Raw genomic sequence first — 13,728 nt, forward strand, 5'->3', positions numbered from 1 at the left:
TTAGGGCAGTTCGTTTGGTTCATTTTTCAGTTTGTCACTGCAGACAGCTTGGCGCCGATCAATCAGTTTCCTAGGCAATGGGGGATGGGATTTCTGCAGACCTCCTGCTGACCTGGAAGTGACCTTCTGGTGGCCCGGAAGTGGTAATTTGCTGGCTTGGATGTTTTGATGAACCAAACGAGCAGGTTCACTAACGAGGCAGGTTTGTGAAAGTTCGTGGTTTGTGAAATGTGACAAACCATGAACCACATGGTTCATTTTTTTTCTGGTTCATGCCCATCTCTAATATACAGAAATAGTCTGGTATGGTGACAGAATGCAGCTGTTTTGTCAATGTAGAGGGAGAGGAAGAAGACTGTCTTGGATTATGATCAGCATCAAAACTTTTTCACATGATGCTGATTGATAGTAGGTAAACAGAGGACACAGACTGCTTTGTCTCCTGTTTGACAGAAAATGATTTTCTTCTGTTACAAGACTTACTTGCAGCTGAATCCTTATGAGTCAGTTATGGATGTGATTCTCGCTCACCAACTTGGTGAGGGGCAAGAAAGGCAGGAGCAGTATGCAGAGCAGCATGGGGGCCAACGTCTCCCCAGAGGTCACAAAGGCCCTTTCCCAAAGAATAGCCTACAAATGATAGCCAAACTACATATGTTACATGCAAGTCAGGCTGGGCTCCCTCAACCTAACCTGCAGTCATAGATAACATTGGGAAACTCCCTTTCCAAAGTGCTCCGTTGCTTGATGATTTGACCTCCTTGATGCACAGGAAGAGGAGGGACTTCAGCTTCACCTCCTGTGCCTTCTTCCTGAGCACAAATGGGGGCCCTGTTTGTCCTGTTGTGGGGTTCCATGCGATCTGAGACCATAAAGCCCCCCCCCCAGCACTCCAAAGCTGCTTTGGAAGGTGAGTTCCTTCCTGTACACCTGGCCTGCATGAAGGGAAGTTGGGGAGAATTCATTTTTTAGATGAGTGCTCTTGGAAATGCTGTGGGTATGACTGATTTTTTTCCCCAACCCAACAAGTGACTTTGTACTGGAAGGAAGAGGAAGAGTAACAGGTCCTTTCTCCAGTGGAGGAGGTTGAGAAGCCACAGGAAGTCTGCATTGACCTTGCCAAGGAGTCACCAGAGATTCCTGCAGAGGGCATTAGTGAAGAGCTTCCAGGCAAGTCTAAGCATGATGGTTGTTCTTAAAATCAGACCATCAGTTAACCACTTGCATAGGAAAGTCATACTCAACATACTACTTTCCAGGTGCCTTGGAAGGAACCTCTGCAGGACCACCAGTGAGGGGTGACTCTTCCACTGAGGGAGCTGCTGCAGGACAACCTCCTCTAGCCCCACCCCATAAATGACCTCTTGGCCATGGTCCAGGCCATCATGGGAAGCTGCCTGAGAACCAGTAAGTAATAACAATTTTTACACCACAAGCATAGTGACACAGCAAGCAATTTTCTATGTACCTGAGACGGCCAAAATTGCTGCTTGTTTCTTAACAGTTTACCAGACCAACGCACAGCTGAATGCTGTACAGTCCTTCTGCAGGAAGCTAAGAAAAAGGGTGGCCTCCTGGGAGGAAGACAACCAAAAGTTTGACAGGGTGAACAAGTTTCTGCGGAGGGACCTAAATGACCTGTGTGCCTCCTCCTCCAGAACTCTTCCATCTTCTTCTGCAGGTGAGGTGTTTGTGTAATTACTGCTTATGAAATTGCAAATATTTCCTTCTATTTGAGTATTACCTATAGGGTTAGCTAAAGGATTGTTCTGTAGTGATGGTAATTTAGTGTTTGAGTTACTCGCTGTTGTTTGAACTAATAAAAAGATTTTATTTAACCAAACAAGGCATCTTTACTTTTCAACAGTGGCAATCAAATAAACATTCCAACAATCAAATGCATGTAAAACCAGCTTTGCCCTGAGAATCCAAGCAACTGGGAAGTTTAGAAAAGATTTCCCATTAGAAGTAGCATGCCCTGTAGGTAAGACATCAGAAGCCCTTAGAGAGGTTTCCAAAGAGTGGTCTCCTGTAGAGGCAGAGGATGCCCTGTAGGCAACACCTGAGAAGCCCCTGCTGTGGAGAGGGGTGTGTGTGTGTGTTGTATCCCTGGAATTTGCTCTGAGAATCCCAGTAGGTGGAGGTTTCCAAAGAGTGGTCCCTATAGAGCCATAGGAGCCAGTGGCTGGAAGTCCAGGAGCTCTCAGCAGGTGGGAAGGGAATCCCTGAAATGTGGAAGGGGTGCTGGTTCCCCAGTAACACATCAGGAGTTTGGGTTATCATTTTTTTCTGCTTCCCAGCACGTGAACGTTTAAAGATAGTTCCCCAGCTGGAGGAAGGGCAGCAGCAGTTGTTGGTTGGGCATGTGGTTCAACGGTTGCCTCAGAGGTTGCCAGGACTTGGATCTGGAATTATGTCTGCATCTGCTGCTCTGCCTTCATTTCTGTGAGGTTGGAAAGGGCCTTCATGGCAGAAAGCATCACCTCCATGTTCTGCTTCATGGCATCCTGGAAGACTTTGCGGTCCTCCCTGGCCTCCTGGACAATCTCCCTGTGGTGTGTCCATTCGTCTTGCAGAAACTGCAGTCACCACTGTCAGTCCTCTGATGACACTCTGTCATACTTCATACAGCTTCCTGCTCCTCTGCCGTGCTCTGGGCAAGTATACACGCTGCCATATCCATAAGCAGACCAACCCTTCCTCCTGTTCCGTGCACTGGCAAGGTGTGTCACAGACAACAGCTGTGTAGCAATCGGTTGGGTTGAGCTCTGGAGGAACTGGTGTGGATTTCTGAAAGGCAAATGGAGAGTAGTGTGTGAGACAGAGAGATTGTAATGATTTTAAGAATTCTCCACAGAATCCCTCCCACCAGTTACCAATCCTCTTAGCAGACTGTTGTTATCAGGCTGTGGCATTTTCTCTTCACGCAACACAGCAAAGAGGATTGTGATCCCTCCTCCTCTGAGATGCATTGGAACCACTCTGTCCTCTGCATTTTTTATTAGTGTGTTGTTGCAGTCAAGGGGTTCCAAGTGTGGCATCTCCTTACTTACCGTCTGTTCCACTGTTGCTCTCTAGTGGATCACTTCCTGGAGAATCTCTTCCTGACGGCATTCTATTTCTAAAGAACAGAAGGTAATCAATCACTGTTATTAGAAAGTAACCTGAAGAAGAGCCCAGCTAGGTACTATCTTCTTCCTTTTTGTAGGAAAATCCATTTTCTAGTAATGATCCCAAAGGGAGTACATATTCACTCTGCAAGATTAGAATCAACCCTGGCTTACTGTATGCAGCACTGAGATGGGGAAGGCCTTGGAATAGTTAATTTAGGAAGGACACTGCTCCTCAGCCATGTTCACTTACCATCCTGTACATTCTGAGCCATGCAGTGTGCTCTGATTCAAATTCTGGATTAACTGGGGACCCACTAGCACAGTCCTCAGGGGAAGATCCTATGAGAAAAGGGTGTTGTTAGTGATGTTACTCTGTTGTCCTTTTTATGTAAGTTACAGATGTAGGGAATTGTTCTCCTCAGAGGTACAGTGTTCCCAAATGAGGCCAGTTACCTACAAAGCAGGCTGTAGCAAATGCGGATCCCCCCCATGCCCCCCCCAAGAGCCAGTGGTTTAAATCTGAAAGGTAGCTATGAATGTACAGCTTTCAATCTGAGCCTGCTATAAATGCTGTCTCCCCACCCAAGCGCCATGGCAGTGTACATTTGAAAGCAAGAAGTTAATGTACAATGTACTCACCAGTATCTAAAGGAGCGGAAGGGCGTGTGCCCTGATAGTTTCTGGTGACAAGTTCATGAGTAAACAACTCCTCTGAGCCCTCCATTCTGGTTGCTGTCTGTCCCTGGGTCATCTCCACAGACAGGAAGGAAAGGCTCCTCGTCACCCGATGGGGTTTTCTGCTTGTGTCCCCTCTGAGTATGCAGTGCAGCTGTCGATAGAAGGGGCAGGACGCAGGAAAGTTTCCTGAGTGGCTGTTGTGCACCACAGTCCCCTTAATATTCCTGGCACATGGCCTTGGTTTTCTGCCAGCACTCCACAGACGCCCAGTTGTGGCCCCTTGCCACCATCTGCTCCACAGTTCTCTCAAAAATATAAATATTTCAATGAAAGACGGCCAGGACCTTCTCCTCCCTCCATATTTCCAGGAGATTTCCATATTTCCAGGAGATCAAGAGTTTCCTGCTCATGCCAGGAAACCTCGTCCACTGGCAGCCATCTCTGATACTGCTGGCTTGAAAGTGCAGCAGAAAATGGCACCTCTGTCAGAACAAAATGGAGCCTGTCTGCTAGAGGAAACCATTCAAAAGCCCTTAGAAACAGAGTTCTCATTGGCCTCTCTGCATCATATGATTTTGTTCAGGTGAGGAGGGATCAATAAAGCCTCCCTCAGTTTTCCATCTCTGCAATCCAAAAAACCCCTTTAAAGAAAAGATATGTATTCCCTGTAAACTGATGACTAATGTGGACTGTGGATTGGGGTGTGTGTGTAAATTGCGATTAAATGTAGCAGGAATGAACGTTGCACCTCCCCCCCCCCAAGAATTTAAATGGGGAGGAAAGCTCGATTGCTTGCCGGGGTTTGTGGTGAGGCTTCTCCGAGGACCACCCTTGGGATCAGAAACAGGCAACTGTGGTTAGTATGACGCAAACAGTTTACAGTTCACAATGCAGCTGTGTGAGATGTGATGAGCCATGTGAGACATTATTTTTTTAAAAGGAGGGAGGGGTGAAAAGTCAGGGTAGGAGGGAGTGGTTTCTACCTGCTGTCCAGCCAATCAGTGCCTAGGGAAAGGAGCGGGGAGAGTGAGGCAGTTAAGGACTAAAGATTTCTGCACACATATAAGAGATCAAGGGCAACTTAAAGGTGGATTTTAAAAAGTTGGAGTTTGTACACTAGAAAAATATTGTGGAAAGGGCAAGGAAAGTTAGCATCTCAAGAGTCCTTTTCCCATGTGGAAATCTGGACATCAAAAGAGGCAGAACGGGATCAGAAGTGGCCTAAATAGACCATGTATAATCAACCTAAAAAGCCCCAAATAAAAAGCCTGATTACAGTTTATACTTTTATCCACAGCTGCAATCTCTGTCCGAGAGAAAATGTATCAACTCGCTCATTTTAATCTGAAGTGGCTCACTCACTCCCCTCCAGCCAAGTTCCAGGGGCTCTGATTGGCTGGCCAGTCTTTGGGACTTGCTTAAGGGTAGAACCCCCAGAACTGGTTCAGAGTTCAGGAGAACAGGCAGAACTTGGGATTGATTGCCACACTAGCAGAGTGTGTAATGGCACAGGGAAAGTTGGCTGCAGACAAGGAGCATGAGGAAAAGTTGGTTGCACACAAAAAGAAACATGAGGAAGAGATGGTGCAACACATAAAGGAACTTGAGTTAGAATTGGCAGATAGCAGAAAGGACCTCAAAGAGTAGGCGTGTCACCATGCAGAGATACTGGAGGAGGTGAGGTGTGATCATGAGGTTGTTCAAGAATCCCTAAGGAGAAACATCACTGTCCTGGAGTCTGCACTGAACAGTTTTAAGATGTTCATGAAGCATCAGCGTCCATCACTCGCTGCCACTACATGTAAGAACCTATCCAAAATGCCAGCGCCCCTGCATACATCCACTCAATGCACTGCAGAAAATGTCCACCCATCTTCACCTTTCAACCATCAGCAGCTTCATATTGTGGCTGTGTAGTCCATCCTAGCGACATTTACTTCTCCTGACCAGTACAATTTCTTTTGTTGACCCACTGATACAAATCTCACTACATCTTCTTTTGAATCTGATTTCCAGTTATTCTAAAGCAAGTTCTGTTTAGATACATGCATTATGCTTGCAATTTGGATGTGTGTAAAGAAATCTCGGCCTGTTGTAATAAAACACCAAACATTTATATAAACTTTTAAACAACAACAATAAACAATACAACAATTAACAACATAACACAGTAACAGTATATAACAGCATAATATAACTTCACTGTTTCTGCCCCCACCTGATGTTTCACCGAATACCACCACTCAAATGATCCTTATTTTAGAAGACAAAGCCTCTATTTAGCCCTTGCGTCACTGATGCTTGAATCACAGTCACTGTTGTGGTAAACGAACGTACATTAGTGTTTGCATTTGGCCAGTATGTGTCTTCATATAGCCTATTTTATGAAAAATGTGCGCGTGGCTTACATGGAGACATCATGTGTTGCTCGAGTGCATGAAGGCAGGCAGAGTCTGAAGGTGATAACCTCCCAGAAGGAAGAGGGAGGTTGCTCATAGGTTGTTCTGCCATGAAGTAGGGTATTTAGTACTTAGGTTTGCAGGCAGATTAATCAAAGCAATATAGCTTTTCTGATGCTGAGAGTTAATCTCAGCAGTTCCTCCCACTATGACAGGAGGCAGACCTGCTGGCTGTATTAAAGGCTGTTCAGGAGTCAAACTAGACAAGATGCCTGACACATAGAGGATACGTGTTGTTTTCCCTCAAGATTCCAGGGGAAGTGCAGTGAGAAAGAACCTTTGCCAGGGAGAAGAGGGAGAGAATCCCTCTTCTCTCTGGCAGAGGTTCTGTCTCTAAGCATCTCATCTAGTCTGCTAAGTGTTTTCTTGCTGCTGCAGGCTTCCTTGCTCCCTCTGGCTGCTGACTATATTTAGAGGAGCAAGGAGAGCATGCTGGCGGTGGTCAGAGGGAGCCAAATGTGCTAGCAGCAGAAAGAGGGAGCTGAGCGGACTAGACGAGACACCTAGAGAAAGAACCTCTGCCAGGGAGAAGAGGGATTTTTTTTCAAGAGGGGAGGGTTAGGAGGGAGGGGAAAGCAGAGGCAGGAAGGGAAAATAGTGAGGCATGGAGTAAGTGGCCAATCTGTACAAGAGCTCTCCTTGGCTGTCCGGCTTCTGTGAGTGACAGTTGGGATAAGTTGCAACAATGTCCCTTGCTTCAGTTTGGTTTGGGTGGAATTTGCTGTTTTGACATGGTTCTTTGACATGGTGCTGTTTTGACATCAAAGAAAACTGGCAAAGGAAAAGATTCACAATACCACTGTAATAAATGGGAGGCAAATACCATGCTCCTACTATTAGGGGTGTTGAATCAGTTCTTAACCTCATCAAAGAAACAATTATTGTCATACCTTCATATAGAAATTCAGTCCCGAGGGTGTACATTGGATGGAATCATCATTCTCAGCAAAATATTGCAATATCAGTTGCCAGGTACTTACAAAACCGCTGTTCCTATCATCACAGAAGTGAAGATTCAGGCCATTCTTTCCCATCACAAATTGTGTCCATAATTTATCAAACCATAGCTCTAGAGTAGGTGCTTCCTTGGATTTCCAAGTAGAAGCTATGGCTAACCTTACCAGTGCACGCCCCTAATCATGGCTATGGGAAGCACTTCCCCAAATCATTGAACCAATCCTATTAATGACCACTGTAAACAAATCAGGTTGTCTTCTATTCTAGTATCTCTTCCTGTATCACATACCTGTGGATAATCAGTCCCCTAAATTGTCAATGGATGTCTTGTACCTTTGCAGTTGTGACTATAAAACTCCAATGCATAAATAGATGCTAGCATACAAGGAAGTATTAACAACCTACCTTTCCCTGGCTAAAAGACACCATCTTCCTGAGCAGGTCCAACTCCAGTACATCTACGGCACAATTGCTCTGCAGTGGACAGCCCACTGCAGAGCAATTTGCCAGGCACCAAAGAGCACTTGCCACTCATTTCTCCACTGGGATAGATTTCCTCATCTGTGTCATCTGCCACTTGGGGTGTGGGATGACAACATCCATGATCTCAAAAAGAGTGTCAAGCGAAAATTTTCTCTGCTGGACATCAGGTCACACTAACTAAGCAAACTGCTCCCACCCAGTGTTTTCTTTTTAAGGTTAACCAGCACTCATACATGTATTTGCATTGATTTTCACTAATTCCCCCCTCAGGACTTGGAAGAGACCTTTAAAATTTGCCAGTACTCAGTACCAGTGAATACTACCACAAAAATAGCCCTGCTTCCACCAGTCCGTGTGGAATGGAATAATCCAGCACTGACAATGCCCACCTCCAACTTCAACAAGGAAATGCTTCCCTAGACAGTGTCTTTAAGAGCAACTCTTCTTCCTCAAGAAACCTCTGAGCAACCTTTGTTTGCCCACTCCTGCATTCAGATTAGAGATTCTCCTTTCTCTACTGTGAATGCCGATCACAAGAATGTTGCACAGTATAAGGGTACTTTGAAGAGCTTCAACAATAAGCTTCCAAAGCAATATTATCTCAGCCATGATCCTAGCACTTCTGAATTCTTTACTTATGGTCTGTAATTCAAAAATGGAACGAAGGGCTGTACAGCCAATGAAAACAACCAATAAACATGGGGAAGCAGCTAACCAATAAAAGGACAGACATATAGGCAAGGTACAACTCACAGGCTGGCTTTGGGAGCAGTAACTGCACATACAACTGGGGGTGGTAACTGCATACACAAATGCATTGTATTCGTTAGAGTGCACTATTGCAACAATGCATACGCACACACAAAAACCAGCTACATACTTAACAGTCTGAAAAGGAAGATAGGACATGCACACACACAGGGAAATTCCGCATAAAAACTGGCAGTGTGGAATAATCATCCTGAACATGCTGCAATTGGAGGTGCCCCAGAGCGGAGGAAAAAACAGATGAAGGCTGTTGTCTGGAAGACACCAGTATTTCAACAGATAGTTACGCTGAAAAATATTCACTACTCAACTCAACACAAACATCCCTACTCACTTCACCTTTCCAGACCACTTTTTCTTTGATGGTTGTGGATTTTCCGGGCTGTCTTTCAGTGCTACACCTCTGAAGATGCCAGTCACAGCTGCTGGCGAAACGTCAGGAACTACAATGCCAAGACCACGGCCATACAGCCCGGAAAATCCACAACAACCATCGTTCTCTGGCCGTGAAAGCCTTCGACAATATATCACTTTTGCTTCCTTTATCAAGTTAGTATGAACACCACTTCTTCTATCTTTCTACTTTGCTGGTTAGTCTCTGTTTAACATTTAACCCCTGCATTTAATTCCCAAGAATTCTAACTTAGCAGGTTGCGTCACAAATATTAAACGTACTAATTGTTGACTCTTACAAAGCATTTCCTCATAATACTGTCTTGAAATCTTCTCAAGGAAGAAAGCCCTATCTAATTCCTGTTGAAAAACAGTATGACCTAAGCATCTAGTGAACTAAGATATCATTTATTCCAATACAACTTGGCCATGCCTAATTGTTCCTTTACTATATAATTCTTGAGTTAGAGGTTAAAATAAGTACTGAGGTTTGCTTCCCTAAACTGCATATTGTGGGTGTGATGCAGAGAAAGTACACTGAAAGGTCATTGCAGTCTAAAGAACTTGCAGAGCAATCTTAAATTAGCCAACAACATTTTATACCAGGTAAGAATGGACCCTCATGAAGACATTTTTTCATTAAAAATTGGGTTGGATCACAATGTAAGATCTTGATCAAGAAAACTAACTACGATAAATATCTGCACTGTTTTTATTAAGAAGGAGCCCCAATACACTAGTTCTAGGATAATGAAACTGATTTCAATATAATTTTAGTCATTAGCCCACTTCAGGTGTTCTAGGGTGCTAGTCTCAATTTGTAAGAAAAACATAATCCAAACATACGTGCTTGAGCATACTTAATTTGGACAACAAAAGAAAAACATGGCACATCACACTGCTTTTGAAAATCTGCAGTTTCAAAAGTAGATTGACATGCAGAAGTCAGCTGTTCAAACAAACCCAAAGTCAAAAATTCAGAGGACTAGCCCAGAGCATTATGGACTAAGTACATCTCACTAGGGTCTTGTGCATTTGTGGTTTTGCACTTGCCGTGTAGATTGCTGATTTTGTGACAGCAGGCCCTTGAGGGGAGACTTTTATTACGTTGAGATCAATCAAGGCAGATTATAAATTTTGGACCATGGATGTGATGACCGTGATGACTGGAATGGCTCAAGTAGTGACTTCTTAAGGCACCCATTTCCAGGCCTTTGGACACTGAGCAAGTTCCACTTCACATTTGGAACTTCTTGAACCATCAGTGCCACAATAAGGTCCCTAGGAAGAGTGACCACACAGCTGGTTCATTCACACATGGGACTGCAATTATTTTACAGATAATATTGTAAGGATAAGTGCCATATGCCTTTCAAGAGAAACACCAGCCCCGCCAGAGTCACCTTGGAGCCCCGTGTGGTGGAGGATGGCGGGGAGGGCATGGTGGCTGCCATATTGCAGTGAGGGATGGGGGAGCGCAGAGGACCTGGGAGGCACGGTCCACGCACATCTGCTGACAACCCTGGTCAGGGGAGCTGGGTCTCACTCCTCAGCACTTGGCTCTTGGACACACTGCCTTTGACAGCTGTAATCAGTTGTGAGCTGAGCCTCATGTTAGGTGATGCTCATTGTTGTCTGATTCAAGTAGCTGCCGAACAGCTTTGCAGCTGCACAGTAACTGTAGTGGTGGAGCTTCAGTCCTTCTGCTATGTGGCTGCTTTTGCATCTGTGCAGTAGGTGAAACCAACTATGGTAAGGTCAGTTAAGTAAACGATACATGGAGGGGAAAGTATTACTCATATAAGGTTGTATGGAAATACGCATGCATGGAATAACATTAAGGACTCAAACTTAGGCCGAATCCACACTTCCTTTTTGTTTCCGCGCCTTTTTCACAAGAGCAGCACTGTTCAAGCAGATACTCACACGCCTTCCCATTCCGCGTGTTCCCCGCCATCACTGCACCACAATTGCGCCTCCTTTCCGTACCACGTGATAATGGCAGAAATCTGGTTTTGCCCAGCCTTTTTTTTTTAAAAAAAAGGGCTTTCATAGCGCATTTGCACAATAAGGAAAGGTCGGTATGCCTACTTTAGTGAGCAGTGGTTTGCGCGGGAAAAGAAACAGATGATGGTCCTTTATGATGGTCCATCAGTTACTTTCCGCTCTCGGCTTTGAATGGAACCTGGTTCCCCCCCTATAAATACTCTGGCTTTTCCCTGGCTCTGCCTACCTAAGAGTCGGAATATCGGTATAGCGCAAAATTAACTTTAAAAAAAACCACAGAAGTGACGTGCGCTGTCAATGCTGATGACGGAGGAGGGAACTGCCCACTACAATGCTTTACTCAGTGGCATGTGGAGAACTGATTGCGCCACGAAGATGCACTGGGAGGGTGAATGTGATCATGCCCAGCATGGTAGCAGAATGAACCCAACTGCCATGACTGCGTAAGATAAGCGGATGGTGAGTACGTGTGGATGCGGCCTTAGAGGAACATCAAACAGAAAACTTGTTTAAAAACACAGTGTTAATTTGCAATTACTGCATGACTGACTGGTTTGCTCAGTTTTTATTTAAATGACTGGCTGCTGATCTTCACAGACTGACAACAGGACTGTTGGGGTGAGGAAACTAGGACTCCCATTGGAATGTCTGAGAACACGTATTTGTGAAAGGCTGCCAATGGCACTGTACTGTATTGTTTACATATACAGAAAGTATCCCACCGAATAGGCTCAAATGACTCACAAACAGCTGAACTACTTAACAAAGAATCAGCTCCCTACTTCTTCCACAAGTAGAATGTGAGCCAAACCAGCAAGTGTTCAAGCATCCTGATTCCATATACTGTACTCATTTTAGAGTGGAAAAGTCTTTGGAAAGATCCCATAATTCCCTCTATAAGGAAAATGATAATTTTCATTATGCTTTCTGCAGCAAAAACTGTAATTGCAGCATCATGGAAAAATGAAAACTTACCATCCATTATCAATCTACTTTTTTTGAGCATGAAATGCTCAAAAATATGAAATGTATTCTTAACAGTTAATAGGTGTATAGATCATTATATATTACCTTCAATATTTATCTTAATGAGTAACCCTTTCCCTGACAACGTTAAAATGTATATTTTAAGATAATATATTATTTTGTTTGTGTATTTTGAAAAAAAGTTATAAAAATATATTTTCTAAAAAGAGTGGAAAAGTCCAGACATTTGCTTTGGCATTGTTTTATAGATAATTATATCTGTTTTGCAGAAAATTGAATGTATAACCTATGTTCCAAATCCAGACATATTTAAGGTCTACCTACCTGGAATTTTTACTTGAGCTACTTCTCCATCTCCTCCATCGCTGTGCACTCGAACTTCAACAACATATTGACCTTTAACAGGAGCAGGAACCTCTATATAATGTTTACCAGTTGTAACCAGAGTACCATTATATTGGCCATCTGGTCTATAAAGCACCTTTTAAAGACAAAAAATAACATGGTACAAGCAGTCAATCCACATTATATTTAAAATGAAACCTTGTTTCATTGAGAATACATATTTTATTCTAGGAAAGAATAAAGCAAATTGTTTTTAAAAGGAAAATTTTCTCATTCATTAATGACACTTAAATCTATTCACTGTAGTTATAACATTTACGTAGTAAACTAGCAATAAAAACAGCAGCATTAAAAACCCATGGCAGTAAAAGTAATAAAATCAGCAGCAAAAAGCCAGTGAAGACAAAAGCATAATCTAGCTAAAAATGGGGAAAAGAAAAAAAAATCAACTCAAAGCCTGGTAAAAAGACATTTCCACTTAAAGTTCAGTATGTTTTTTTACCAGGCAAACAGCAGTGTGGAAAAGGTTCCAAAAAAAGGGCACCTCAATGGAAAAGATGCTATTTCTGTCCAAAGGGCCTGTCTAGATCTTAACTGCATTATAGTAATGAGGATGCTAAAGCAATTAAACTGATATGCAGTTTTAGCAATTTTTAGCTATCTACCCTCACTTTCAGTTTTGCAATACAAAAATAAATCTTTTTTGCTAATAACTAATCTATGAGCGTAGGTAATGGAATAAATCCACAAACTGTGGTGTATTATGGATAAATGGTATACAAATTATTATGAATGCAATCATAAGCCAGTACAAGTATTATTTTTCATAGGTTTTAGAGTCACAGTAAATGAAAATTAGCCCTACTCTGCAGCTTACTAAGATTTGGTGGCACATTACCCTAACATCATTAAAACCTGGAAGTTAGTACAGGCAACAGTCAATAGAGATCCCCTATAGACTTTGTGGATGGTCAGGTACTGCTTGGCAGAACCACAGTATGGAGAGAAAAGCTTCAGACAGACTGCCAATCTTTTTCTTCCTTCTTATTGTTGCTCCCTGCATGGATCAGTGGGTAGATAAGTCTGGTGATGGTGACCTGAAATCTGGTGAGCCACCTCTTTACCTATGCATTTATACAGAAGGAAGCAATGGACTGGCTCTCTTACTTTGCCTCCTTGATAGAGCAGGCTAAAATGGTTTGTGCCATTTTCTTCCCCTGCTGGAAGGAGCAAGTTCCATGAGAGATCCCCAGCCATTACCAATTGCACTGACCTTCTGAAGAACAGAGCTTGAGCCCTTCTTCTAAGTTCCAGCAACAAGCATCAGAGAGATGGATTCATGAACCAGTCCCTAGCACTATGAGAACATAATCCTCTTGGTGGTGGTTGTTTTGCATAGGACGATAGGAAGGAAGATGAATTAGAAAGATAAATACTTGTTTTCAATTGGTTGCTCAGGCAACCATTTCTATATTAACCAAGGCCTGATAGCATCACTTGTAGGGTACTTTGAAGGAAATTTCAGAAGGATTTTTACT

General features: G+C 43.4%; 1 protein-coding gene across 1 annotated transcript in view; it reads right to left on the minus strand.

Annotated features, from left to right (window-relative positions):
• The window catches only part of CNTN1 (contactin 1), a 233,015-nt gene that overhangs the window by 17,851 nt on the left and 201,436 nt on the right, over positions 1–13,728 (minus strand). Inside the window, exons 24-25 of the mRNA XM_054987779.1 lie at positions 12,170–12,326; positions 3,364–3,452 (exon numbers count right to left, since the gene is read on the minus strand). Of these exons, the coding sequence (XP_054843754.1) occupies positions 3,364–3,452; positions 12,170–12,326 (246 nt within the window). The remainder of the gene's footprint in view (positions 1–3,363; positions 3,453–12,169; positions 12,327–13,728) is intronic.

Source organism: Eublepharis macularius, chromosome 9 (assembly GCF_028583425.1).
Source record: "Eublepharis macularius isolate TG4126 chromosome 9, MPM_Emac_v1.0, whole genome shotgun sequence".
Classification (NCBI taxonomy): Eukaryota; Metazoa; Chordata; class Lepidosauria; order Squamata; family Eublepharidae; genus Eublepharis; species Eublepharis macularius.